The sequence below is a fragment of the Ciona intestinalis genome, chromosome 3 (genome assembly GCF_000224145.3).
Source record: "Ciona intestinalis chromosome 3, KH, whole genome shotgun sequence".
Taxonomy (NCBI): Eukaryota; Metazoa; Chordata; class Ascidiacea; order Phlebobranchia; family Cionidae; genus Ciona; species Ciona intestinalis.
The window spans coordinates 1,390,152-1,417,317 of NC_020168.2; the positions used below are offsets into that span (position 1 = coordinate 1,390,152).

The following is a 27,166-nucleotide window of genomic DNA, read 5'->3' on the forward strand; positions in this document are numbered from 1 at the left end:
TTTGGTAGTAATATAAAAAACATTCAAAGAATTATATAATCGTCAAATGTACGGATTTTCCCGCAAAATAACATATTGGTAGCATAAACATCACGATATTAAATCGAACATACGTAAACAAAGGTTTGTATGTTGCCATCAACTTTATTAAAATTTTAGGCACATTTTACATGTATAGTTAACCCGGTAGTTCATTGCCTACACAATATATAGAGATTCGAAATATAAAAAAATGTTTTCTTAAAACAGAGTCAAACAAAAATCGCGCACAGTTGTAAATGCATCGGCGTTTTAGTCGTAGAAGGAAAACTGTTTTTACAAGTTTCTAAGATCATAGGGAACGGTAATGTCAAAAATTAATGGGTACAGAAACGATTTTTTTCTGGCAACGAAACCGATATCTGACAAAGAGACTAAATAATACAGCGAATAACGCAACACACGCCGATTTTTCGACGAAAAACACATACAGGCAACCAAACGTGAACACAAACAAGGTCACGTGAATCGGTGAAGTCAAGCGTGACAACTCCGCGCAGTTAACCATAGATACTGCGTATTTGTAGTTTTACTCAAGTTAAAAGTGAACTGTTAATTTTTATGTCTTTATTTTAAACCTCAATATTTAGGGAAAGAACTGATAGCAACATGACGATTACTAGAGGTGTGATGATGATTCAAATTCTGTTTTTGTTTATACTTACAGGTAAATGCTTTTAATATTTTTATGTGTAATTAAAACTTTGTTATTGTGTTTTTTATGTGTATATAAAACTTTGTTATTGTGTTTTTTATGTGTATATAAAACTTTGTATTTGTGTTAAACATTCACAAAACTTTCAGTAGTTGTCATAATTAAATTTGGTGATTGTGAAAAATCCTTCCACTACATTATCTGCTTACCACTGAACATAGCTAAATACTAACTCGTATTTTCGTGTAACCCCTAACTACTGACCTCTATAACCACCAACATCCAACTAATAACTCATACCTACCAACTGCTAACACCACCAACCTAATCTGTAATGTGGAGGAGGATTCTTTACTACTGCCAAAATTCTAATGAAACAATTTTTTTGTGGCATGGTACAAATATTGGCGCCCCTGCCAAGTGCATATACTTGGCGTGCCCCTTAATGGGATATAAACAATGCTGCTACCATAGTGTGTCCCTTTATATGCGTCCTACCTTTAGGCAAGACAATTAACAGCTATTGCTCCAATCCAGTGTCCCCTTATTAGTTTTCTTTATTATCAGACATATACTAGTACTACAAAAAAAACTAAACATTTACCGACTTACGAATGTAATTTGTAAGCGTTACCTAGGTGTATGAAATAATTAAAATTAAGCAACTGTGTTATACCGACTGCCACTATCATGCGAGGTTAAATAAGTAACATTCATTTAAAAAGTTTTCTATCAAATCCAACAACCATTTTTGGTCTTCTACTTGTTAGCCAGATGTGCGACTGAAATTTGCGAAGACATTGTCAACTTAAAAGGGGAAATGCTGCAAGCTTTTGGATGTCCAAGGTTGCATGAGATGAAGGAGAATAAATATTGCTGCGGAAATAAATCTGTTTCTTTAACTTGCTGTAGTAACGAAACTCAATCAATATATTATGCAGCAAAAATGGAAAACCTTTCAAAACCAAGGTACTGACTATAGATTAAAATAAAAAAATCTCAAATTTTTGGCTGGTTTTCTCCCATTCCTTGTTTAACATTAATTTAACAAATAATTCTGTTACAGATTTGGCTGTGTTTTTTTTAGTCAGTTTATAAATTTTGTTTTGCAGGGACAGTGCTTCCCTCATTGTTGTTTCAATATATGGTGGAATCTTGGTTATTATTATGGCATTGGACTGTGTCTCGCATTTTGGTGTTTGGAAGAAAAGGCGACAGAAAGGAAAAACATTTTAAATATCATGTACATGTTTTTCAATGGATCCAGACTGCCAACATTAAAATCACTGTGTTAAATATAATTCATTTACTTCATAATAGTACATCTAAAAGCAGAACAGTATTTGTAAAATGTTGTTTAAATTTGTAAATTTATTTTTTATTGCATGCTTCACAAGAAGCTCAGTTTTATTTTTACAAAATTAAATGATTGTACAGTTACAAGATACTACCTTCATATATTGTGCATAAAATGTAAGTTGTAAAGTTTTTCATGTTGTAACTTGTTCTGAAATTCTGAAAGGGCAGAACTTAGCTACATGATAACGTCTGTATATTTGTAGTATGTATTATTAGTTGTGGTAATGTTTGTAAAAGAAAACTGTAACATTTGCGTCTTTTTGTATTCATTTAGTATTAGAGCACCTTGCGATATCTTTTATTTTATCCTCTTATTTTTGTTGTGCTTTTCTGTGATATTTGCAAATGTTACTTTTTGTATCTAATGTGCTTAAAATAAAACATCATATTCACTGACAGTCTTTGTAATTTGTATACTACACATTACTTAAACTATTAGGGCAGTGGGTCAATTGTCATATAAAAACTTGTATTTAGGTGTTTGTACATACTGTGGAAATTCTTGTTGTAGTTAATTTCTTTATTTGATTCGCACGGTGGGACTAGAGAGCAAAAATCGCTGTACAATTTTGGTCGCTTCAATTTTCTACGCACAACATGTCGCTAGAGAGCCGTTATATTTTTTTTACCTTTATTTGCGCGCATTTATGTTTCCAGTTTTAAAATATAGGTAAGCAGTTGAATTCGGGAATAGGACGTCTTACTGTTAAGTTTGTACTCTGAAAGTTAAATTAACATTCCCGACATGTTTTCGTCGCAGCATGCATCCAGCCCCCCTTTGGAAGAAGTTTCTAAGCCTTGTTTGAAAAAAATATTAAAACATTGCGATTGTGTTGCTTGAATAAAGTAATTTTCCTCCATTCATTGGGCTTACCAGATATACTAGATTAATTGTAAAGCGCACGAGGCGCTGAAACAAATTAAAGTCTTAGCGGTTGCAAATGAGCGTTAAACAAAAGGAATGCAGTGCAGAATTAGCGCCGGTTTCTAAGGCGCCTTAAAATGCCCTTCACCCGGTCGTGTGGTACATGTTAGCGTCTCATGGATCATAGTACTCCATCCGTGACTAAACATGCAAAACTTTGCTAAGAAACGCGAAAGTGTTGACCTGGTTGAAGAGGCCGAAAGGCTTGGTCGTCGCCAACGGGTCGAACCGGCGAGTGGTTGAAGCGACGAACACTTTAAAAGGTGCTTGTAATTTTTAAAATATTAACTTTGCTGTGGTGAATCTCGTTAACCACAGTGTCTAGATTTAAGTGGGTGCAATTATTTTGGTACTTGTGGCGCGAGTTGTCGCCGGGCTTGCGGTCCACAAATAATTTTCTGTACATCACAGAGCGCCCGGACAGAAAAAAAACGAGTTCTTTACCATGTTCGATATTTGGTACACAAATCAAAGTATCCCAGCAGTTTCTTTCTTTTCACAACCGATGATCGATGCCAGCGGCCTGACTACGTCAGCGTTAAGCACATTAGGCATTTTCTTTTTAAACGTCGTTGCTAAAAAGTTACTTTTAAAATTTACAAAACGAAATAGTTACCGATTTTTTCCATCCCCAAACAAACTAATTCAATTTTCGGCGCGTGCTTCTAATGCCTTATTCAGCATTCTGGCAAGGGGGCAGAATGTAAACCATGTTTGGCATTGCAAAAGATCGAAGAACATTGAATAATTGGTTTCTGGTAAATCTTTACGTTACAGAAAATTACCTTCGCTAAGGGAAATTTCAGCGTGTGAAAGTTGCAGCAATGCTGCTAAAACAACGATACAGAACATTTCTCTCGGGAATTGAAGGAACAGAGCTATTCCGGCAATCAGTTGACACACGCCGGTTTAGAGACTTTTTATTGCCAGGTTGGCTGTGGCTAACTAGTTGAAGCAGAGCCAAGCTGTCCATCATTCGTATATGTAATCGTACTGACAATTAGGTCACTGCTGGATAACGTTACTGACTTTGGGATTTTAAAGGTAAAAAGCAGTTTTACGACCGGCAAAATGTGACGACTCATTTATTCTCTATTACTCTATGAACGCTTTTCAAAATTTTAAACATGCTTTGTACTTATTACCAACAGTGTGACAAACAGTAAAAAATTCAACAGTTTCTTGTACGAAAACATCATTCTGGTACTAGTAGACGTGACTTACCGCATTAGAAAATGTAACCGAGCTCCGCGCGAACGATTTATATCACGTTTATTAAATTATTATACCCGCTGTTCTCATAAATCGTAAGCCAATGCTTATCCAGCTGTGAGGTATACGCATGCGGAACAGGTTTTACAAGGCACCTGTAAAGGATGAAGTAATACATTAACGCCCATGCCAATAATTCCTTCATTTCAGTAGCCTTACACAAATGTCGAATATGTGTGCTTAAGATCATCAAATAATATGACAATGTCGAGTCGCAATAGTTTAACAGTTAAGGAATTTAATTTACCTGCTTTACAGGTGTGTGTTCGCCAATAAATTGTTCACTTCTCAAAATGATCGATGAAATAATTTGCCCAAGGGGGCTACCGAGTTCTGGTGATCGAATTCCGCAGGATTTTGTCTCAGACAACGTCGCTGGTTTATTACATAAACAAATATCGTGGCTGTAAAAATCCCGCGCATAATTCGACATGGAAGTCATAACAATGCGTAGGAAGCGTCCGGCTATAGAATTATTGTGATTTGGACAAGATGATAATTTGCATTTCTGTGCTTTTACCTGATGCTAATCTGGAAACAACATTGAAGTTGCCTTCAGGCGTTTTACTATGGGTACAAGGCTTATTACAGTCGTATGTCCGTTGTACAAATTTGTTATCTTTAGATATTGGCCGGATAAGATCACGAGACTGTTCACCTATATTTAATACATGCGTAATGGGTCCTGTTAAAAAAATGATACTTAAAAACAATATGCCGTTACTAATAATCAACACTTAGGTAAACTGTTTGTTTAACGGTTACCATAGTTCACAGACATGCGAGTCAGTTTTATCATTAAGACTAAGCGGAAAATTTTTTAAAAGTGCGCAAGAAACACCACAGCAGCTTACCGACCTAAAATATTGAAACAAAGCAGTTTCAAGTATATATTATGTGGTATTTAATTATGGGTCTATAGTTCTCACGCGTCTTCGCCCACATTACAGGTCGTTATAGTCATATATACCCCGTTCGTGATGGTGTTTTCCGTATACTTAATATTTAGTAATTACCTAATATTGTCTATAGTTAAATTTTCACTGTGACAGAATTAGTATTATGTAATGGTAGAGAGAAAGTCGAAGTCAAACCCAAATTAATCCGGGCAGTTCTTTATGAGCTGCTGCTATAAAATCTTCGGGATGTATCTTCACGCCCTGTTACGTCATACCAATGTCCGGTATTTTACTGACTTAAGTTTAATGGACAGGTTGTAAATTGAACAAACTAATTAAGCAACAACGCCTTGCCGGGTCAACCTTAAATCGTGCGCACACCAACGCCTACGGCTTAACAGTTTTGCCATAAATTAAGCTGCTCGCGTAGATAAACGTCACACACGAAGTTCGCAGTCCAGCAGTAACTTTCTCGGACGTAAAAAGCTATTTGTAGGATCGAGTTTCGCCTCGCGGTCGTGTTGTTACAAAGCAAACGACAGACTGAGAAAGTCAGTGTATACCGGGCGGGGTGCAATTAAGGCCGATTTTTAGAACGAAACACTCACGATTTTATATCGTAAATATTTAACACTTCGCTCAGCTAAATTAGCTATGTCGCCAAGTCTGTGTTCTGCCTGGGCAAGAGAGTTTGAGCGCAGAAGGAAAGAAGAAGTGTAAGGCTGCATACCGGGACCTCCGCTGAAACTAGATTTAGTCTTTCATTGACAGGGTCAATGTACAGTGTAACTTAACTCTGACTAATTTTTTTGTAGGTTATCTAACCACAATCTGAACTCAGAAGTGTTATTAGAACTTCAACGAAATGGTTCACGTAATATTAGGAAGTTCAAGCATGCAGCGGCCGGCACCAACTTTTTTTGTATTTTGCGTCTTCGCTTATGTTATCACAAGCACACAAGGAACGAAGCGTCAGGTTTTATTGTCGCCGAGCGTACCAGAAACCGATAGATCTGATGACAGAACGTACGCTATAACTATGCATAGCGAGCAAAGTTTCCAAAGCAAAGACGGCTCTGACCGTTCAGATAGAAACCGCCCGATCAATTCCATTCGCTCAAGGCATGGCAAACAGCATAGGAACGAAACGTTGAATTTGGTGGAACGCAACTCTACAGTGTCTACCGAAAGTGTTCCTATCATTATAGAAAGTGTTGAAGCAGTTGCAAATGAAGATCGTCGTCACAGAATGGACCAACAGCAGTCTTCGTGTGGTCGACATAAAGTTTGTTCTGAGCGCGAAGAAATGAGGTCAATGCGCATTGAAAAGATAAAGCAAAATATTTTAAGCAAGTTGAGACTCTCCTCTCCTCCAAACATTACAGAACAACCCTTGTCAACGGATTCAGCGCCTATTATGGAGCTGATGCGGCGTTATGGCATGGACCAAGATCGTGGAACTAGCGATGCTGAAGATCAAGAAACTGAGGACGAGGAAGTAAACAGCGAGCGAGTCATTTTAACCTCGAGACGTCGTAAGTAGACACGGTGTTTAATTTATTCACTACTAATAAATACATTTATTTAAACCAAATTTAAATTCGTTCGAAATGAATTATATACACAAAAATGCTTCCATTGAGTGTATGTTAAGTCTATTGGATCATGAGTCTATGAAGCGAGTTGAAACCGATGATGTGTGTCTTCTTGTTTTAAACCACCTTCACGGCATGGAAGGTTAACCGAATCTCTATTCCCCGCGGATTGTTTACAGTTCTTGGCGCCAAGTTGTGCATTAGCCCTGGGCATTTTTATCAATGACGAAGCAACATACTTCAACCGGTATTTCACCACTTTAGGACAATTTAGGAAACGAATATTATCCAATCTAAAATATGCCAAGGTTACAAAAAAGTATGGTGAAAGGTGTATATTACCATTTTCACACCAATACTCCTAAAACTCAAAGTAAAGCGAGTATTTTGTGATTATTTAAGGTAAAATTTCACTTTGATCTATAGACTCAGCTAAATCGGTTTTAAAAACCACGTCGCTTTTACGGTTCATATAACAAAAATACATACCTTCAATGCCCTTTGTGTATTTTGGGTCGCGAAGGGTGCTACGGCAATGACGTAACGTGACACGCAGTAGAGGTTCCATGTATATGTCATGGAGATTTAGGAACACAAACTATATAGCTGCAGAGTGTAACACGGTGTATATGTACTTGAATTGGTAATGGCAGGAAATGTTGATTTAGGAAATGTATGGCAACTTATAGACGGGAAACTGACAGTTTTTAGTTTATCTTTGCACTGTATACCTTCCAACACTTATAAAAGCACAAGGATATTTTAACGTTTGCCATCCTCTGCCACCGAATGCCATCTACTGCCACCATATTGCTAAGTACTTGTGAAAAAATCATGCCGAATAATAAGACTGATGTCACGGGTCGTTCAATGACTGTTCAGAAAACAGGAAGTTTCGTGAAATCAAACTACAATATGATTGCCGATCGTTAATCAAATTTTAATAAAACTTAAATAAAACTTATGTAATCTCAACTTAAACTAAAATCGAATTTGTTTATTCACAGCGCCGTTCAGCAACAGCCCATCAGGAGCGGGGGGTTGCTACTTTACTTTTTCTGAACAGCAACGCAGCTTTGCTGTGCACTCAGCTTTTTTGTGGTATTACGTGCGTCCTGTGAACACAACTGAAACATATGCACTGGTTGAGTTACAACGTTATGTTGCAACTGCGAATGGCCCTCCTCGACCAGTTTGGGTGAGATCACTCAGAGTTAGTTTGAACGGCTCCTCAAAAGGCTTCTGGCGAAAAATTCGAGTTACTGGATTAGTGAATGGTTGGTTAGAGCGACCATCATATAACTTGGGAATTAGAATCATATCAAGAGGATTATCTGACCTTGTCATGACCGAATCACGCGTCGGGGAAAAAAACAACGTAAGTCCATCTTTATACCCTTAGCTTAAATTGTAGTTAAGTCTAAAGTACAACGAGCCAAGCGTGATTTATTGTGGTTAATCGGTCTTGAGGCAGCAGCAGTGCTGGTCCCACTGATCAGGTTGCGGTCGAAAGCAAACAAAATGGTTGAAAGCCGCCACCAACTTCACCCATCAAAACTGTAAGGTGTGACGTTAAAAGTACGGCAAACAAACACTTTGGCCAGCTTTGCAAACAAAAATACAAAGTGATTTATCTTAACTGAAATTAAACCATTTCCATGACTCAGCGTATTCTATTTTCCGTCATTCTTTCACCTTACAAGAATATCCAGCCATCTGTAACGTGATTTAATGTTTAGTTACTCTTGCATGTTAACAAAAATGTTACTTAAACCGTGATGATACATTTGTTTAACCAAGTATGCCGATAAACCATAGTATGTTTGTACAGAAACCCTTTATGGATGTCGAACTGGTTGCCCGAACTCGTCGAAGACGGAAACGAGATGCCGCAGAGGGTTTACGTTGTGACGCTAACTCAACGGAAACACGGTGTTGTCGATTCGACCTAGACATTAATTTTAATGCAGCCGGTTGGAACTGGATCATTTTCCCAAGGACATACAATGCTCGATACTGTTCGGGGGAGTGCGCTTATTTGCAACTTTCGAATACACGAGAGCAGCTGATCCGGCACATGGGCAACAGACCTGATTTGCCCAGCAGCAGACATGTCGAAAACTGCTGCGTGCCGAAAAGAATGATTGGAATTTCAATGCTATACTACGACAATGACGGCAACATTATATTCAGCAAAGTACCGGACATGGAAATAGTAAAATGCGATTGCTTGTAGTATGCGTAAATTGGCCGTGCTGCAGCGCTTACCCTTATATGGGCATGGTGTCATCGACTCGGGTCGCTTCGCATAGCAGTCCAATACAAGCTGAACACACGAAGACTTTGTGGATAAATGCAAACGGCAATACTTTTCGGCAATAACATGTATAAAGACTTCATTAAAATGACCCATCGCATATTTGCGTGGTGATCGTCATTAACTACAAGTCGTGCTTCATACACAGCATGATCACATCATTACAGAATTAATCAAAAAACATTACCCCACATTCCAAACATAACCAATTTATCCCTACTCTGACAAATAAGTTGTACCATTAAACGTAGCATAATCAAGTTATTATAATCCAGAGTTTATTTACTCATTTGAAAGTTACAGATACATTTTTTAAATCATTGTTTTCTAATGCTCATATTTTAAGTGAGGAAAACCTTACTGTGAATCAACGCGAATTCCGCAAGTCCCGTGCTATGCAAATTATAAATATTGAAGCCATTTCTCAGTATATTCGACCCCACACCACTTTCAGTTTTACACGATTAAACATGAAGACACTTAAAACTGTTAGTTAAACCAGCATGCTCCACCTTTTATCTTTCCAACCGAGACCAGAGGTTCCTAATATTTACTTGTTACATTACAAAAAAAGTTCGATGTTACATTACAAAAACATTCACATGCGCTGTCCTACTTGCCAGCAGTGTAAATACGGGGTACATTCGGCGTGCAAGCCAGATCGCTTTACAGTTGTTGTATACTGATATTTATTTATTAAATGCTTGTCCTTGTACAGTACTGGCATGCCACATCTAATGTTTAAATGAGAACGTACGCTTGCTAAACATTTAAGTACGGCACGTGTCGGTGGTGACATTGCAGTGTTGCACGCCTTATATATTTCACATTATGTTTTGGTGCATTTTTATGCATCAAAATCTCTTTTGCAAGAGCAATGTTGTAACTTTTCTCTCGTTTATCGTAATATATGTGTCACAATATTGTGCAGTTCCATTCGCGAAAAGTTCAAAAGATTAATATTTTAGTTTTATTATTGTTTATTGTTCGTATCAATACATTTTCTAACTTTATAGATATCTGTACTTTATCAACACTGAATCAAATCCAGACATAAAACCATAAAGCTTAATTGTATTTGCTTGTTCTGACATTGCATTATACAGAAAAATATTTATTAGATACAATCACTTCAGTCGAAAGTCCTCTTTACAGCTATTTGAATAGTATTTGATGGTCCCCAGGCACACAGCAGTTACATATATTGAATTGGTATTAGCAATTACAAATCAAGTGTTAGACAAAACCACACAACAACACCGATATGTACAAATGGGAAAGTTGAAACATTTTTGACCAAGAAGTTCACTGAGGCATGCTCTGTTTTCGACAGGAAGAATGCTTATTTGGGGTGTACACAAAGGTGCGTTGTGGAGCCCAGATAAAACTAACTGCTGTCTACACCGCAGACCAGGACTTATACACCCGTTGGGAGTATGTAGGTTATTGTTTTAAATATACAATTAGGACGTAAATTTAACCGAACGAAACTTTCTTATTATTACAGTTGGCTCAGTATAAAGATTAGTGGAGAGAAAACGTAACTGAATAGAAAACGTAATTATTTAGCCAGATAATTCGAAACCATCGTGTCTGGGCGTGTGTCAATGCTGTCTTATACCGGATGCTCAATTTCAATTTCTTCCAATTATTACTAATATGCTATATAAATGAACGCCATTTATAGACAATTTAATTGTGGCGTACGTTCCTCGGGCTAGGAAACACTGTGAATTTAATTGCTGGACTTAATTTCGACGACGTCCACAGCGTGACATAATTTTAAAGTGGCACCGGTATCGCGTTGCCCGCCTTTGACCGCACTTTGTGGCCCGAGTTTCCTGGTCCAGCATTCATGGATAAAACAAAGTTAGAACCGGAGCATCTGACTTGAGGAGTTTGAGAATCTCATGTTTCTGGTTTCGTAAGGTAATGTGCCAGATTAAAATTAACCGAAGCGTAAATTTCAAGACCATTTATTTCGACGCATCTGCTGGGCCAGCAGCAGATTTTAGCAGTCACCAAACATTGTTAATCTTTGTCCTTCCAATGAAATCTTTACACACTATTTGTTAACCCTCATATTAAGATCTTTACAGGCAAGCATTTGTAATATATAGGCATGTTTTAAATTTGATTCATTATAACCAATGTTGTATTTGAATACAGTTATTCCACACAACCAATCGTCATATTATGATTGTGTTGCATCCTGTACAATTTTTGGTTCTTATAACTGTTTAACATTAATGTTTGCAAATAAAATGTTTGTACCAAATATGAATTGCATAGATAACCGCTGAATTAATATACAAACTATTGTAGGACGGGGTATATGATGTGATACGTTTTCATTTTCTTGCCTCGTACCAGTTGGTAGGAAACATAAAATATTTAAAAAATCATATAACGGTATCCTTGCGACTATACAAGAGCGTTGTTGGTTGTTTAAAACATGATCAGGAAATCTGGTATTTGGTTGCTAACGGTACCCCATTTTACCCCACAATAATATATATTAGATTTCTAAGAAAAACTTTAGTGAGAGTTTGTTTTGAAAATGCTTATTTATTATCAGAATTTTGTTAGGGTTTAGTTGTCTCCATTGAAACTTAGAATATAACATGTTGCTGTGTTTAAAAAAAGAAGTTAGAATCGACAAAAAAATAGTTAGCAATTAGATAGTTATAGTTATATAGTAGGATGGGGGAAGATGGAACACCGTTTCATTCTATGTGTCTCATTTGATTAGTAAACACAGAACATTCAAGAAAATATAAAACTGTATCCTTATGACTCCCATAGATCGTTGTTATAAATTGTTTAAAACACGATCAGGATGTTTGAATATTATGTGTAAAATGTGTCTTTCCCTCCCCCCACTGTACTACCACATACGACCCATACCCAAGCGCATATTTTATATATAATATAAATCCAAAGTTTATAAAATACTTGTTTGTTTATTTTATATTGTGTTTTAATCAAAATCGTCTTAAGCCAAAATATGCTCAAATACTTATTATAAGTATATTGCGGTAATTATCTTACAGCAGTGGTAATATTGTTACAGGTATATTGATTTAGCCTATATACTAAAAATTGTATAAATTCTTTAGCGTATGTATAAGCACTTCAACACTGATGCATCGTTTAACACAATTTAACGCAAATGTTATCTCTGCGCTGATGTTATCGCCAAGTGACATTCACCTGTGTCTGATCCTCTTGCATATTGGCTTTTACAGCTCGCTTTCAAAATGGCGACCATGGGTATCCAGTTGAAATAAACTGCTGTTTTGACTTATCAATATATTATAGGGTGGGGAAGACGGGACAGCTTTAGCACACAATGTCCAAATATTCTGACCATGTTATTAACAACGGTCTGTGGCAGTCGTAAAGTTACGATTTATAATTCTTTGGATGTTCTTTGCTTACTACCAAATGGGATAAGAAAATAAAATAAAAAGATGTCCCATTTTCCCCCACTCTACTATACAATATAAATGTTTCCTTTAATGAAAATTACTCTCATAACGTTGTCAAGATTTTTATTTTGCTTTTAAAAACTGTTATATTCAGCGTACATTTTATATGATATCGCAAAATTTCTTTTGCAATACATTTCATTCCCATATCCCATGAATTGATGCAAAATGTTTCAGAAATCATTTCTTTTTCAGATCATTAACAGGCATAGCATCTATAACCACAGTACATATTATTCAGCCTCGTCGAGTTAAATCTGATTTTCATGATCGCTTTATTTGTTTACAAAGTTGAATGTCCTGGGGCATAGTTGACATGTTTATTTTTTGCAACACAAACAGAAAGAACTATCCTTTATGGTGTGTCGCGCGTGGGAAAAATTCATTGAAATAAACTTGTCAATTTTCATTTTTTCTAAACTTGTAAAAAATTAAAGAAATTACATTTGATTTTCCGCCGTTTTAGTTTTCTTACTTATGTGTGTTGCCAGCACAATTGTCTGCAATTTAGCTCATTGCAGCAACAGAGCTCATCATTTCGATCTTTCAATATTGCTGAAAATGGGACAAACGATAACTTTTAACTGAATTACGTCATTGCACAGTTGACATTCAATTATTTATAATAACAACTCCCGCATGCTTGTTTTCATTTCCTCCTGTGTTTCGAAATCGAAAAAAGCAGGTCCCCGGTAATAATGATGTACAAAATGGCGCGGCGCGTGTCTCCTGTTTGGTGATTTTTCAAAACTGATAAGGGACAAGTTTATAGCTCAGCAAAATAAATGAGCAGCAGTTTGTAAATATTTGCAATTGGAAATGACGTAGCACTCATTGTAATTCCTTTATCTTTTACTTTGTTTCATGACATGTGAGTAACAGTGTAAACGGCCACAAGTTTATCGTTCTGTATATTCCCCTCCCCCACTGACGTACAAGCGGCGATACAGCTTAATTATGCATTGGATCAACCAATTTGTTTAATTACCGGTGAGAACCAAATACTTGCATACAAATATAGAATTTTGTCTTAAATAGCTACCGATTGTGTATAAAGTTAAACCGCACCCTATATTCACGTATCATACGTCGAAGTTCTCGTTTTACGTCACGGAGTGATCGATAGCAAAGCATATCAACCTATAACGATTGAGTCTACTTAAATGAGCCGTATAGAATGCGGAGATATTTTTAATAAATCCGGGTAGGAGCTGACCCAGCGTTGTTGCGCAACCTTCTGTTCTCGGAAATTCCTTGCTTATGTGACTGCTTCGACACCCTTGGCTTCATTTTGGTTTTTGAAAGACAATGTGTAAAGTTTGGTTAGGTCAGGGGCCAGATGCTTTGGAATCTCAGAGGAACCGTTTTTCTTTGGTTTGGTTTACCTCAAACAAGCAACGTTTATGCAGCAACTGATTGCACATCAAGTCTATGCTGTTGGCTGCAAGTCACAGGTGTTGCCTTGATGCGACTGTGGTATCGAATGAAACCGGCTGACTGTAAGTCAACCATGTCGTTATAACAGCACGACATGCTTCTCAACTACGATGATGCACAAGGTAACACTCACCAAATGTGCGAATATTCGCTTCGGGTCGTGGGAACGCACAAAAGGCTCTTAACGTTTTATACGTTACGTCGAGCTTACTCCCCGTTAAGAATTTGGTTTTTGATTTCATTTCACCTCAAAGCGCACGTTGAGATTGTTCTTAATGAATATACCTTCTTTTACCTCACTGCGGAGAGTATTTTCTTGAATGACCAACTTAACCTTAAACTTATCAAAGAGTTCGTCTGTGGTAAAAACTTATTATTAAGAGTGGTTGATCAACAGGATTGTTAATTGACTGTTTGTAAACAAAAACAAAGGCTCAGTGAAGAGGAAATTATATTGGCATCTCGTTACAACAATCCGACTTACGTTATGCAGCAAGGCAGTCTAATTAACGCCCTCCCTTATTTCCACTGTAAACAAGTCATTACAATGAGATCGATTGTTATCCTACACAATTAGTGAAAGCTGCGTGGGATTATACTGCAACCGCACGCTCCCGTAACCTATGTCAGGATTGGGTTACCACAAGCACTGCACACATACAAATAAAATGAGATCCCTATTCGGGCAAAAATTGCCCAATGGTCACTGTTGTCCGGTAAAGCCGTTAATCATCTTGTCAAAAACGCCGGTGCCGCCGTTTGGGCACCAGTGGCCTAATTGCTGGTACTAAGTTTTCCGGGTTCACGCCATGCAAACATACGCACGTGGGCCTTCAGATTATAGTGAACATGCCAGCTATATGATTAGTAGCGGTGAGAAACACTTGGCGTCCGATTACACTAGCAGGAAGGGGCCTGGTCGGGTTTCATTGCCTGAAAACGACCTAATTTGTGCTATAGCCAATAAAGTTCAACAGCTTTGCAAGCACTCGTATCGGTAGCAGCAATGAAACTCTCACGAATATCTTACTTCCGTGGCTATAAAATAAAGCATTTTGCATTTATATCAGATATATAATTCCGTTGCTGAATCTAGCGGTATTACCATTTTAACACCTAATATGCTTTATATCTACAAAAGCTTTATTGTTTTTAAGTCGTTTCCAGCAGAGGCAACATATTTATATCGTTTTCTAAACATACTTGCCGACTGCTATAACTTCGTGACTGCATCGATTACGTATTGATTATGTCCTGTGCGGTGTTTACAACCCATGTTCATGTATAACGACCGCAAAAAGATGCAAAGATTTGGTCAAGGTTTTGTTTAGTAAAAGATTATATCTCCCTGGTAAAGCAAGATAAGCATGACTCACTTTGGTAGCCTGAACGTAATTGCAAAGTAAAGGACAGGTACTAAAGTTTGCATTATCTTGGTATCACTCCGATTGACTCATTAGTTAGTAATCACACACAACCTGAGCTTAAATACCAAAAATGAACAAGTAACCGGCGAAACCTGTTTCATAGAAGCTGTGAGTGGGCACATGTAAATCCACGGTGGCAATTACCTCCCGATACAGAGTTTCGGCACCGGGCGCTCTCTTACACCACCGCCAGCCAGTTAAAAAGTAAAACAAGCAAATCATTTACGTGAAACATGTGTGTCAAAAGCTTTTAATAAATGTTATATGTATATATATATATATATATATATAACAAATACTCGTGTAGATTTGCAGCAATTGTTCATACTGGTTATCAATTTCATCCGAAATAAAAAATGCATTTATAATTTGAAATTGCCTAAAATTACAAGGTACTTCCCCTAGTTTTTCGATTTCTATGTTTAAATTTGAGTGGGCGTTCATGTAAGATTTACATCAAATCCGAGGCCTCGAAAGAGCCTCAGATAAAATTTTCTACCTACGCATTTACACGGGAGGAACTTAATCTTGACGATAATCCTAAATAAGCAACAATTAAAAACCTGTACGGCGACCAGCCCCGACTGCCTGAGGATTATAATTAAACACGATCGCTCAGTCATTCTTTAACCGCTTGGAAGTAACATTTCATTTTGCGGGATCGTTTTAGTTTGTCGGCTTCTGAGAAATCCAAAATTTTGGCCGCTTCCGTTGATTGGCAAAAGTAGGGACAAACCTTCGCCCCTGGCAAATGTTGACTTTTTTCGGTTGGCTGTGCTTTTCGATCTTAATTGTGTCAATCAATGGGAAAAAACAAAATTACTGCACACCATTCATTTTTTCCACACTGGTTGTTATTGCAATAAACGACATCATAGAAATAGTGAAAATGTTTTCTTTTCGAACATTATACCAGAGACTTTAGTTATGTTTATACAATTAACAACGGTCTATGCAAGTCGTAAAAAATATGTTTTTTTAATTCTTAAATGTGCTTTTTTAATACAAAATAGGTCAAGAAAATAGAATGAATGGGTTTCCCATCTTCCCCCATCCTACTATAGCCCAGAGCCATAGAAATACCGAGTAGTCCAACCCATTGTTACGTAAAACACAAATTGAACGGCAATTTGGGTCCAAAATAACACAGTAGGTATAAGGAAAATGTATGTTTTTCGGTAAATTACAGAAAAACTTGGGCCAAAAAACAAATTTAAAGGTTGAAAAGTGTAAAAAACATGTGTTATTTGTTTTCTGTGTCAAAAAAAGTCAAAAATTAGAATTAGAAGCGGTTGATTTGCGACATTTTAGTCATTTAATGCGGCTAAATTTATACATTTTTTCTAAAAAATGTTTGGTAAGGTAAATAGAAGCTGTTTTACACCTTCCCACAATAGGAAAACACAAACAAAACTTAACAAGTTCGTTTAAACCCATTGTCAAAGTCACCACTTTTGCTCTATTTTGGACACACATAGACGGCAGTTGGACTACTCGGTATTTCTATGGCTCTGCTATAGCCTACATGTATATAAATCTCAGATACCTTGCTATAGATACATACCAAATACACCTTCAAAATTAAAAAATTAAAAAAAAATAAAATATTGATTTAGTTAATGTGCATGCTTTGTTTTGGGCGGCAAACAAATTTTAAAAGCAGCGTTTTAACACCCAAACGGGGACGAATAATATGTAAGGTTAGGTCACGGTTCAGTGCAATTTAACCTAAGAAAATCAAAACAAACCCAGATACGATACTAACAAAGGTTCTTTGATATCTTTGTTATATAGTATTTATTGTACGTAATGTGTTTAATCGGACAAAGTAAACATTAACCAAGTGGTACATTAACCTTGCAAATACGTTTGTAGAAAAGAAATATGCATTTAGATTAACCTATGAGCTTCAGTTCAGTAAACGTTTTAAAATCTCACGATTATTTACATTTTTAGCATTGCTTAATATTGCATCAATGTTTTCCTCTTAGTCATACCCATAATGTTTGTTTATTAACAACTAAACGTTATCGGACATTATTTTCTGTTTAAAGCATTAGACATATGATAATGAATATGATACTAATTTAGTCTATTACTAATATATTACTTCAGTTCCTTTTTATAAACATTAGATATATGATAACATCTGTGCAGTGAAACAGGCCATGGCCGAGTTTCAAACCAGTTACTATAAGTTTGATTCACCTTCGGATGAAGAAATACCAAACAATGAAGAAGCCTACCTCATGCACGCAGCGGACAGAAATAAAGGTACTGGACAAACATACCAGTGATCCCAACAATAGCCTGTTATAATCCTTTATTACAGTCAATTTTGTACTAGTGAAATAAATAAGGTGGTTAGGGACCAGATTTAAAAAGTTGGCCCAAGCCTTAGGGGTGACTTGGGAGAAGGATTCTTGATTCTTCCCTATCCTTTTTATAGCTGGTGTACAAATGGTACAGATAGTTCTAACCTTACAGGTTTTACCATTTCAAACCACATTGTTTTTTTGAGAGCTACTTTGCTCAGTACTCTGTAAACACTCTTTAAAAAAAGAGTGAAGTAATGTTTTTCTGTAAAGTAATGTTATACTTAAGCTTTTTAAACATATTTTTTTATTATTTATACCTCGGTGATGTAACACCTGCTATGATTCATTCGTTCACACATTATATTTTGGCTTCTTTGTAGCACAATGGCACCATATCGAAGACCTTGATGGTTTCTTTGTTCGTGTTTACCAATATCATCAAAACCACGGCTTCGGATGCATTTTGCTTCAGCAGATATTTGAGCTAGTGTAAGTATGGTTTAAGATATTATTATTTAACCTATTTAGATTGTTTACAAAGATTTCAAATACTGTAATTTAAAACTTTTAATTTTTAGAGATGTGGTAGCCTGTATAAAATCATTTTTTTTAGACAATTCATATTTGTTGTTGTGTTCGCTACTTTCCTCCTTGTATGCGTTGATTATGATATTTTATTCGCCAACAAACTTCCTCCTGGGTTTGATGTTCGGAATCTCACAGATAAAGTTACCTTAGATGATGCTGTGATTTCATCCGCTAAATGCACTGAAAGGTATTAGTTTTAATTATTTAATGTACTTGTGTTACTATGTGGAGCCGTGATTCATTTACTTCCAGTACTTCCCACAGTATAATGACGGTTTATTTCTTTTTATATAACAATCTAAAACATGACTTTTTAGGACTTTCAAAGATTTTGGTTATTTATTGTTTCTATTATTTTGGTCATAACAACTTACTAAACTTATGAAATTTCGCCTTTACACCACTTAGTATGTGGTTAAGAAGTGACATATCAAAGGTTTTTTAATATTTTTCTTTTATAATGTTGGTTATTTTAATAATTATCATCCATCAAAAGAAAGCCCTTTTCACATTGGGCATGTTTGTAATTAATAAGTAATACATTATATTTTATTTTCTTTGTTCCTTTCTTAAATAATCAATAGTATAACATTTATTATGATGTCATCAAAAAAATAAAAATATGAATTATTTCATACTGTTTAAACTTCCTAAAGAAAGTTTTGGTCTAGCTGATTTGCTTTGCTTGCAAAATCCAATTAGTGAGACCTAATCGTTGAATAAATTTGAAAAAAATCTTGCAGTCAAAGGATTAATTAATAGAAGTATTGTTTATCTTTATTGCAACATTTTTAGAGGCTGTAAAATAGATTGGAATCTTTGTCACAAAGGTTTTGTAAATTGTTTGATTCAGACAGTTTATTTTCTTTTATCAGGGTTGGACAAAATGGAGTTCTTGTTCTATTTATTCTCATTGCTGCTGTGTTTTGGACTCTAAGAGCTGTGAAAGTGTTCTACAATTTCTTTCGACTGCTCGAAATACGGAAATTTTACAATATTGCATTGCGTATTAAACAGGTTAAGAATGTAAATGTATTAATTTTTTTCTAACCTTTTTAGCAAATGTTTATCATATGCTTTATTTTAATGTTTAGTCAAATACAGCTTTTTGGTAAAGCAAAACTTGTTGATAGCTTTTACTAAATGCTACAACTATGTGTATATTGGTGAGGTTATACTACATTTATGTGCTAACACATTACACCTACTTTAAACAAAAGACTTTCTATATTATATTTTAACCAAGCAATAACAATCATGATATCATAGAATGATCTGGACAATAACACTTGGCATGAAGTGCAACAGAGGTTAATGCTTGTTCAGGAAGAACAACAAATGTGCATTCACAAGCAGCAACTAACTGAACTTGATGTATACAACAGGTATGTGTGTATATAATATTTGAAATATTCCCACCTTATCTTGTCTTTAATTTGCTCTATTGCTAAGTCGGGTAACTTCATTGTAGTGTGAAGTTGTGAACCTGTTTTAGGGCAGGTTTTTTTTTACAAACTTTTGTTACAACATTTAATTAATTAATATTTGGTTCATGCGAAACTGTTGACTAGAGTACATGTATAAAAGATATATATTTGAGTATTTAAGTTTGTTTCATGATTGTCTGATAACAGATTCCACATAGACTGTTAGTGGTGTGCCACCCAAGTGGTGACTGATATCTGCTTTATAATGTGTGCGCATATGTGTCGAGTTTTTCAAAAACTCATTTTTCGGGGGGTGGCACATACAGTTTTGTACCACACTGGATAAACTTTAAACAATCGACAATAATTTTTTGCTTGTGTCCAAATATGCAGGATTCTACGTTTCAAAAACTACATGATAGCAATGGTCAACAAAGGTTTGTTCCCACCAAAGTTTCGCGTCCCAATCCTTGGCGATGTCGTGTTTTTCACCCAAAGCATGAAATACAACATGGAACTTATTTTCTTTTGGGGTCCCAGGGCAATTTTTGCAAACAGCTACCATATGAAGGTAAAGTATCAAACAATGCATGTCAGCATGTGTCATTTATTTATTTTTGCATGGCTGAAAAACTTAGTGTTAGAAACATTATGCTTGTGATGTGAACTATCTACTTGCATCAACACGATGTTATTGACCTGCTATAGAGGGGCATATCCAGGAATTTAAAAAATGCGGGTCAGCAAGTTTTTTTTAGAAAATGGACGCGTATAAAACATAACGTTCTCGATAAAAACATACCTGGACTGATATAAATATAATAACGCACATAATAGGAAACGCGTAAGATTTGTTTTAAACCACAATAATATGACCGCTTTACTATTTTTTAAGAGTGAAGTTCTTATTTTACAACAACAAAAATTATTAAATTATTAAAAAAAAATGTTATTAAATTATTAAAAAAAATTATTAAAAAATATAATATTCAAAGGGGGAGGGGTCGTGACCCCCTGTGACCCCCCTTGTATATGGCCCTGCTGCTATACAATATACATCATCTACTGACTGTATTAGAACTCACACTGCTATAATCTACCACAGGACGAATACAAAAGTAAATCCCGTCGAGATCAACTTGCTGCTAAACTCTCTTCTGACCTCTTGTGGCTTGGTCTTATAAATCTTCTCCTTTCTCCAATTATCCTCATGTGGCAGATCCTCTATTCCTTCTTTAGCTATGCTGAGGTTCTTAAGCGTGAACCAGGGAGCTTTGGTGCTAGACGTTGGTCAATGTATTCACGTCTATACCTGCGGTACGTGGAAAATTTAAACAAAACAACAATATTCTGTTTGCTATGGAAATAAACATTGTCTGGGCAATTTTTTTTTTTCTGAATAGCAAGGCTAAAAACAAGCGTGATCATTCAATCTGTGTCTTACGTAAAATATTCGCACAGTCAGAACTGATGACTAAGTTTTCCTGTGGTAAAAAAAGCCCGCTTGACTATCTTACACTCTATTATTGCACAACAATTTACATATTTCAAATAAATACAGTTTTTAAAAGGTGGCAATTAAGTTTTTATTAAAGGTTCCAACTTAGTTAGTCAACGTATTAATTAAAGATAATTAAATCCAAGTGCGTCATATTGGTTATAGTTTAGTCATATAATCCTTTAACTTTCGTGTGATTCAGACACTTTAATGAACTTCCGCACGAGTTCCAAGCAAGACTTAACCGAGGTCACAAGCCAGCGTCCACCTACATGGCAACTTTTACTTCCCCTGTACTAACAGTGCTCGCAAAGTAAGTGTTACGTAACAATTGGAATTCGCACCTGTACGTCTACAAACAAAACGCTTCAGGCAAAGTTGGCGAAATTTTGCCGCTTTAATTCATAAGATTAATGACGCAAGTGTGGCAATTGCAACATTTTTTCTTAGAAAGGAGGACACTCTATTTGCAACTGCGGGCGTAAATGCTTTATTTGTTGCAGCAAAGATAGTTTTATTCCAACAAATTATTGAAGTTTTCCAGTTTAAAGCTTTATACGAACTTAAACATAACACGCAACATGTGTATATATATATTTTTTATATTACCTCTTTAAAGCATCCTAACGCCACCCTTGTCACGTGCAGGAACGTTGCCTTCTTCGTCGGTTCTCTCCTCGCCGTTCTTCTCGTGCTCACAGTGTGGGACGAGGACGTGCTAAAGGTGGAACACGTCCTCACTGCTCTTACTATCTTTTCCATCATTATAACCATCTGCAAATCTTTCATCCCAGACGAGGTTAGATACTGCTATTAATTAAAAACGAGTGTGGACTTCATAGTCACAAACCCGTTGACCTGCCAGATAATGTTATCACGTTTAATCACCATATTAACCAATAACCATATAATGTCAACTTCGTGATGATCAGATTCAAAACATTCTAAAGTTTAAACGTAGGAGTTCTTCGGATTGCCGATAAGATCACATTTGCTAATTTTACTGCCAAGCATAGCAATCAGTCTGTCATTTGTTTATTACTGCGCACTGTCTGTATATTTTCTACATAAACTTTTAATTCGTATATGCCGAATCAACCAATGTATCCGCAGCACGCAGTAAGCTGCCCTGAGCAATTGATGCGTCAAGTTGTGGCGCAGGTTCATTATGCACCAGACTCGTGGAGAGGTCAGGCACATACTTGCAATGTGCGCGACCAGTTTGCCCAGCTGTTCCAATTTAAAGCGGTAAGTTTAGTGCCAAGTATTCATTTATGTTCCGTGAAAAGTCAATCAAAAGACCGTGTTTTCAGCTAAAATGCGTGCGTGGTTTCCTTGACCGCCATACAAATAATTAAGCCAGTTTTATGTGTTTTAGCAAAGTCATGACCTTATGCTATGGATAACGTAAGTTACATACCCATTATCCATAGTATCTTATGTCACCGAAACTATTCGTGTTAATTGGCGCAGCAAGCTATAAGGTTGGTTGGGCAACATTGTGATCCAGAGCTGTTATTATTTACTGTTAGCCGCTTAGCGAGCACGACCCGTTTGTGTCTCCCGATAATGTTCATCATTGTTCTAACAACGACCGCCACCTCCCGCTATATTATTTCAAAGCAAAATATAAGTTTCACGTCACCCCTCACCTCAAAGCAACCTCTGCATTACCCCACATCGAACTTTCACCCACATTTCAAAAGTTGTTTACCAAATTCAGCCATTCACGGTATCTTCTCCTTTCTAAATAACTCCCCCGTAAACCACTTTCGTTCCTAAAATAACTGCGTTGCTAATTAAAACTTCAGTTATCTGACAATCAGCCAAGCCAGAAACCATACATTCTCACCTTGATTTATTCTTACCCCTTTTAACTATTTTTATTCGGAATTCCCAGTGTTAGTTTGATTTTATCGCAGTTTATTATTAATTCTACAATGCCAAAAATAATACTGAAAATAAGGCGTGGTTTTGCAGATAAATAAACGCTGCTAATTTTATGAAAGCAAGACACTTAGTTATTCGCGCGTGGTGAGGCAAACGACAGCCGTTATAACCCTGGTGCTATATTTCATACACTTCGTCCCCGTTGAATTCCCAATCAGACCACATATGTAACTTTGTTGTTGATCTCTTTTACAATAAGTGATCAATAAGTTTAAGCAATTGTGGTTATGTGTCGTGCCCAAGGACTCATACGCCACAATGATAGCAGCATCGGTGAATTGATTGTAAAATCCTGACGTCAGATGCCAAATTTAAAAGTTGAAAAGAAATCATCTTCTTCTTCCTCCAGGCGTTTGTAATCGAGGAGTTGCTCTCTCCCATCATCACTCCCCTCCTCCTGATCTTCTGGATGCGAGGAAAGTCACATGAAATCATTGACTTCTTCCGAAACTTTACTGTGGACATCGCTGGAGTCGGAGATGTGTGTTCCTTCGCACAACTCAATGTTAACAAGCATGGCGACCCACAGGTTAGCTGGAACTTTTCCTTAAAACGGCATCATGCGCAATGTATTTTTATGAATTATATAGCTATATTACGAAGCATATTTGCTTTTTTTAAAACGTGTTTTTTTTTAACTTTATGTTAAGTTAAAGTGCGTGTATGTGGCCATGAGAACATTTCTTTGTTTTTTTATACCCTAGCGCTCTTGAGATTTGCGTGGGTGTCATTTTACAAGTTCCCCATGTTAGAATACCTGCAGCATTCAAATATTCTAATCCGCATTTTACAATGCGGCGCACAGGTTCCGTTCTCCCCAAACTGACAAGTAAGAGGCAAAAACAGCAGAAGATATTTTCTCGAAAATGCATAACTATCGGTAATGATCGAAAATAGCTTGGGTCACCAATACCCAAGAAAACTTCGGGACATTTTTGACGCTTGTAAGACCATGAACGAAAAAACGCGCGAGGTTTAATTAGTAAATAAACCGTTCGCTATATTACCCACCCGTTCCAAATATATCTATATAGTTTTTCAGAATTACCTGATTTTAACTTTGTTTGCAAAGCGTGTAAAGTAGTTGTTTTTAGTTTATATGAGTAACATTTTAAAACCGCTGATTAATTAGTAATTGCCGCAAGTTCAAGATAAAATCCGACGTGACCTTTATCAGCCGTTATTTGGCGAGCATACTTCGACCGCAAGCTTAATCGTTTGTTTTGGTTTTTAGGTTTGAATCATCTTATCATATTTTTCCAGTGTCTGGAAGTCGAGGCATGATCACGATTTTTTTTTAAATTTAGAAGAAATTCTTGTAAAACGCGCACGACTTAGTTCTTAATTTATATCATAAAACAAGAATTCCTCTATAACAATTCGATATCCTTATTCTGGTACATTTTACTTTAAATGTAATTTCATACAATATCCTCTAAATTCTAAACGTTATTCAAGTATCAGGCTATAATATTTATCGTGTTATAATTTAATTTCAAATGATCTTCACTGTGCGCACCATCTCATTTAACAACTCTCTTACTCCTCCAGTGGCAGACTGAATCCTCCCATGCTCCCTCCTTCAAAGATCAAGCGGATGATGGGAAGACGGAGTTATCTTTGATGCATTTCGCCATCACTAATCCAAAGTGGGTTCCCCCACCAGAGGAAAATCAACTGTTGGAAAGTGTTAGGGTAGGATTTTAATTAAAATTCGCTACGTACATCACTCTTCCTATTACCACTGCCCACTAGAGTTATCTCTAGTAGGCCGTGTATATTACCTATCTTTAAATGGCCTTCGTTTTACCAATCTTGGGTTTAGAGTGGACTACCCATGTGGTTAAGTTAACACTAATACCAAAAATGCGTCTTCTACATTAATGAGTGCCTCTAAAGTATCTTAATTGCCACTTTTGATTAAACTGTAAAATCTTATCCACCCGCTTTCGGTATTATTTACTATCGAAGCGAGTCCATGTCGTGGTTGGTGTTCACGTCAATAGCACCGAACAAAGCTATAAAGTACCATTTTTTTGCCACAATGCTTTTCCTTTGCACGCGATAATTAACCGTCTTTCTTCGGCGTGATTTCCCACCCTTTTTTTAGAAGTGTTTGTCTCATTTGTCAATGTTGTCAGTTTACAACAATCTTACCCAAGTAGAATAATATTTATGCGAGCGGAAATTTTGCTCCCACCTCCAGTGAGGTGAACTCGCGCTACTTCGTCGCTCAAAGGCATATTCTCAACTTTTTCTTTCTATTTTCAACCCCGAATTATTCACCAGGCCAAGATACCCTGATTTCAATTATGATTTCAATTATGAAAATCAGCATTCTTAACCGCTGTGTCATTGTTTCGCTATAGGTTCAATTGTTATTATTACAATGCCTGTAATGATGACGCGACGTCTCTATACATACAATGATGTCACATTATGAGTAATTTGCGCGATAATCTTTTAACGACCAACCATGGCCTACTAAAGATATCTTTGGACCAACCACACCGTTCCTAACTTCCAATGACTTTTTAGGCGCATGCGCAGAAAGACGCTGCGGAGATTGCTGACGCCAGAGCGACACAAAATCCACTTTTGACTTCTTTGCAGTCGCTTGGTTCGGTTGACATGCTGGTAAGTATAGTAAATATATAACGTGGGTGAATGGTGCGACCAAACCGAGCGTTTTGTACCCTTGTACTTCATATCATAAGAAAAATACGGAAATTGCCACTGTTTTAATTACTATATAAGACTCTCACCAAATGAAGCATACATAGTATCCCCAGGGTTGCTTAAGGTTTAAACTAAATTTATAATCACAATCGCATTAACCACACACATTGTACAGGTTTACATAAAGTCCTGTTATAATGTCAAAATTTTGGTATTCTTAATATATATTTTTATTAGATTTGTTTTATTTAGATAGACGAAAGTGAAAGTTTGTATTTAAACTAAAATGTTGTATTTTAGGTTCAAATATTAGGTGTTTAAAGAATGTGCTAAATGAAACCTTTTAAAATGGCTGTAGAAATTGGCTACTTCTAAAAAGTAGCACAATGCACAGTATATATAATCGAAAGTACAAAAATAGGTATGGAAATTAGTCACCATAATGTCATTCAAATCGCCAATGGCACAAAAACTGTTTGGGACCAAGGTCAGTGTTGGATGCAGAAAAGAAAAACGTTTTTTACAGATGTTCTTGATCGTCCACTTTTTTCTACATCCAATACTGACCTTCGCTTTATAAAGTTCTTGTGCCAGCCACGATTTGAATGACGCTATGGTTGATTTTTTCCATACCTATTTCTGTACTTTTCGCCGAGTCTGAACGTCCGATTTGGTTTTATTGAACCAGGATATACATTGTGCTTTTTCGAGTATCCAATTGTGCTTATTTAAACCATTCAACAAACACATAAAAATTCAATCTGATACACAAAAATTAAACTTTAATATTCGCCAATTAAAACAAAACAAGCCTAGATATATAGTGAGAACTGACTTAATAACAAAATTTTAAAATTGTTACATGACTTTTTATGTGCACCCTGTATTACTTACTACCTTCGCGGACTCAACACAATATATCGCACATATAACTCATCTTACCTACCAGCCAACCAGCATTTTATTGAGCGGATATGGAAGTTTTCCAGCGATGCAATCAACGACTGGGCAACAAACACGAAACCCCAACGGTCAAGGTAAGAATAGTTTGATTTCCCCCGCCATTTCTAGTTGCTTCTCTATCGCAATTCGCCGGTACCGTGACCACAATCGCCTGCCTCTAGACAAGAGGTGACGGGTTCAATGCTTGTCGCTGCTACCATTGTTTACGTATATGTTCTTGGGGTACAAGATAACTAACGGCAAATGCTGCAACTAAGTCGTTCATTATTGGTTGTCTTTTATAAAAAAATCTATCTCCAGCCAAAAATAATTACTAATAAAGTTACA

General features: G+C 36.4%; 3 protein-coding genes across 3 annotated transcripts in view; all 3 read left to right on the forward strand.

Annotated features, from left to right (window-relative positions):
* The first annotated feature begins 488 nt into the window (after nucleotides 1-488).
* On the forward strand, nucleotides 489-2,451 carry LOC100178037 (protein shisa-like-1a). Its single transcript, XM_002129253.5, has 3 exons — nucleotides 489-706; nucleotides 1,465-1,663; nucleotides 1,807-2,451. The coding sequence occupies exons 1-3, from the start codon at nucleotides 649-651 to the stop codon at nucleotides 1,928-1,930; spliced, it is 381 nt and encodes a 126-aa protein (XP_002129289.1). The 5' UTR covers nucleotides 489-648; the 3' UTR covers nucleotides 1,931-2,451.
* A 3,459-nt stretch (nucleotides 2,452-5,910) lies between these two features.
* Nucleotides 5,911-10,123, forward strand: LOC778969 (growth/differentiation factor 8). The gene is made up of 3 exons (XM_018811375.2): nucleotides 5,911-6,684; nucleotides 7,752-8,122; nucleotides 8,576-10,123. The coding sequence occupies exons 1-3, from the start codon at nucleotides 6,015-6,017 to the stop codon at nucleotides 8,978-8,980; spliced, it is 1,446 nt and encodes a 481-aa protein (XP_018666920.1). The 5' UTR covers nucleotides 5,911-6,014; the 3' UTR covers nucleotides 8,981-10,123.
* Nucleotides 10,124-17,532: 7,409 nt separating this feature from the next.
* Nucleotides 17,533-27,166, forward strand: part of LOC100181201 (autophagy-related protein 9A) — a 13,646-nt gene continuing 4,012 nt past the window's right edge. The window contains exons 1-14 of the mRNA XM_018811361.2: nucleotides 17,533-17,690; nucleotides 18,115-18,223; nucleotides 18,348-18,509; nucleotides 19,198-19,339; nucleotides 19,592-19,707; nucleotides 20,143-20,320; nucleotides 20,855-21,066; nucleotides 21,450-21,560; nucleotides 21,896-22,046; nucleotides 22,361-22,495; nucleotides 23,547-23,726; nucleotides 24,749-24,892; nucleotides 25,736-25,834; nucleotides 26,826-26,913. Coding sequence (XP_018666906.1) covers nucleotides 17,585-17,690; nucleotides 18,115-18,223; nucleotides 18,348-18,509; nucleotides 19,198-19,339; nucleotides 19,592-19,707; nucleotides 20,143-20,320; nucleotides 20,855-21,066; nucleotides 21,450-21,560; nucleotides 21,896-22,046; nucleotides 22,361-22,495; nucleotides 23,547-23,726; nucleotides 24,749-24,892; nucleotides 25,736-25,834; nucleotides 26,826-26,913 — 1,933 coding nt within the window. The 5' untranslated portion in view covers nucleotides 17,533-17,584. The remainder of the gene's footprint in view (nucleotides 17,691-18,114; nucleotides 18,224-18,347; nucleotides 18,510-19,197; nucleotides 19,340-19,591; nucleotides 19,708-20,142; nucleotides 20,321-20,854; nucleotides 21,067-21,449; nucleotides 21,561-21,895; nucleotides 22,047-22,360; nucleotides 22,496-23,546; nucleotides 23,727-24,748; nucleotides 24,893-25,735; nucleotides 25,835-26,825; nucleotides 26,914-27,166) is intronic.

Bases quoted from the DNA above. Each gene is read 5' to 3' on its own strand.
- LOC778969 (XM_018811375.2), top strand. From the start codon at position 6,015: ATGGTTCACGTAATATTAGGAAGTTCAAGCATGCAGCGGCCGGCACCA. The intron at 6,685-7,751 runs GTAAGTAGACAC...GTTTATTCACAG, and splicing joins CATTTTAACCTCGAGACGTC to CGCCGTTCAGCAACAGCCCA. The intron at 8,123-8,575 runs GTAAGTCCATCT...ATGTTTGTACAG, and splicing joins GCGTCGGGGAAAAAAACAAC to AAACCCTTTATGGATGTCGA.
- LOC100178037 (XM_002129253.5), top strand. From the start codon at position 649: ATGACGATTACTAGAGGTGTGATGATGATTCAAATTCTGTTTTTGTTT. The intron at 707-1,464 runs GTAAATGCTTTT...TCTACTTGTTAG, and splicing joins GTTTTTGTTTATACTTACAG to CCAGATGTGCGACTGAAATT. The intron at 1,664-1,806 runs GTACTGACTATA...TTTGTTTTGCAG, and splicing joins GAAAACCTTTCAAAACCAAG to GGACAGTGCTTCCCTCATTG.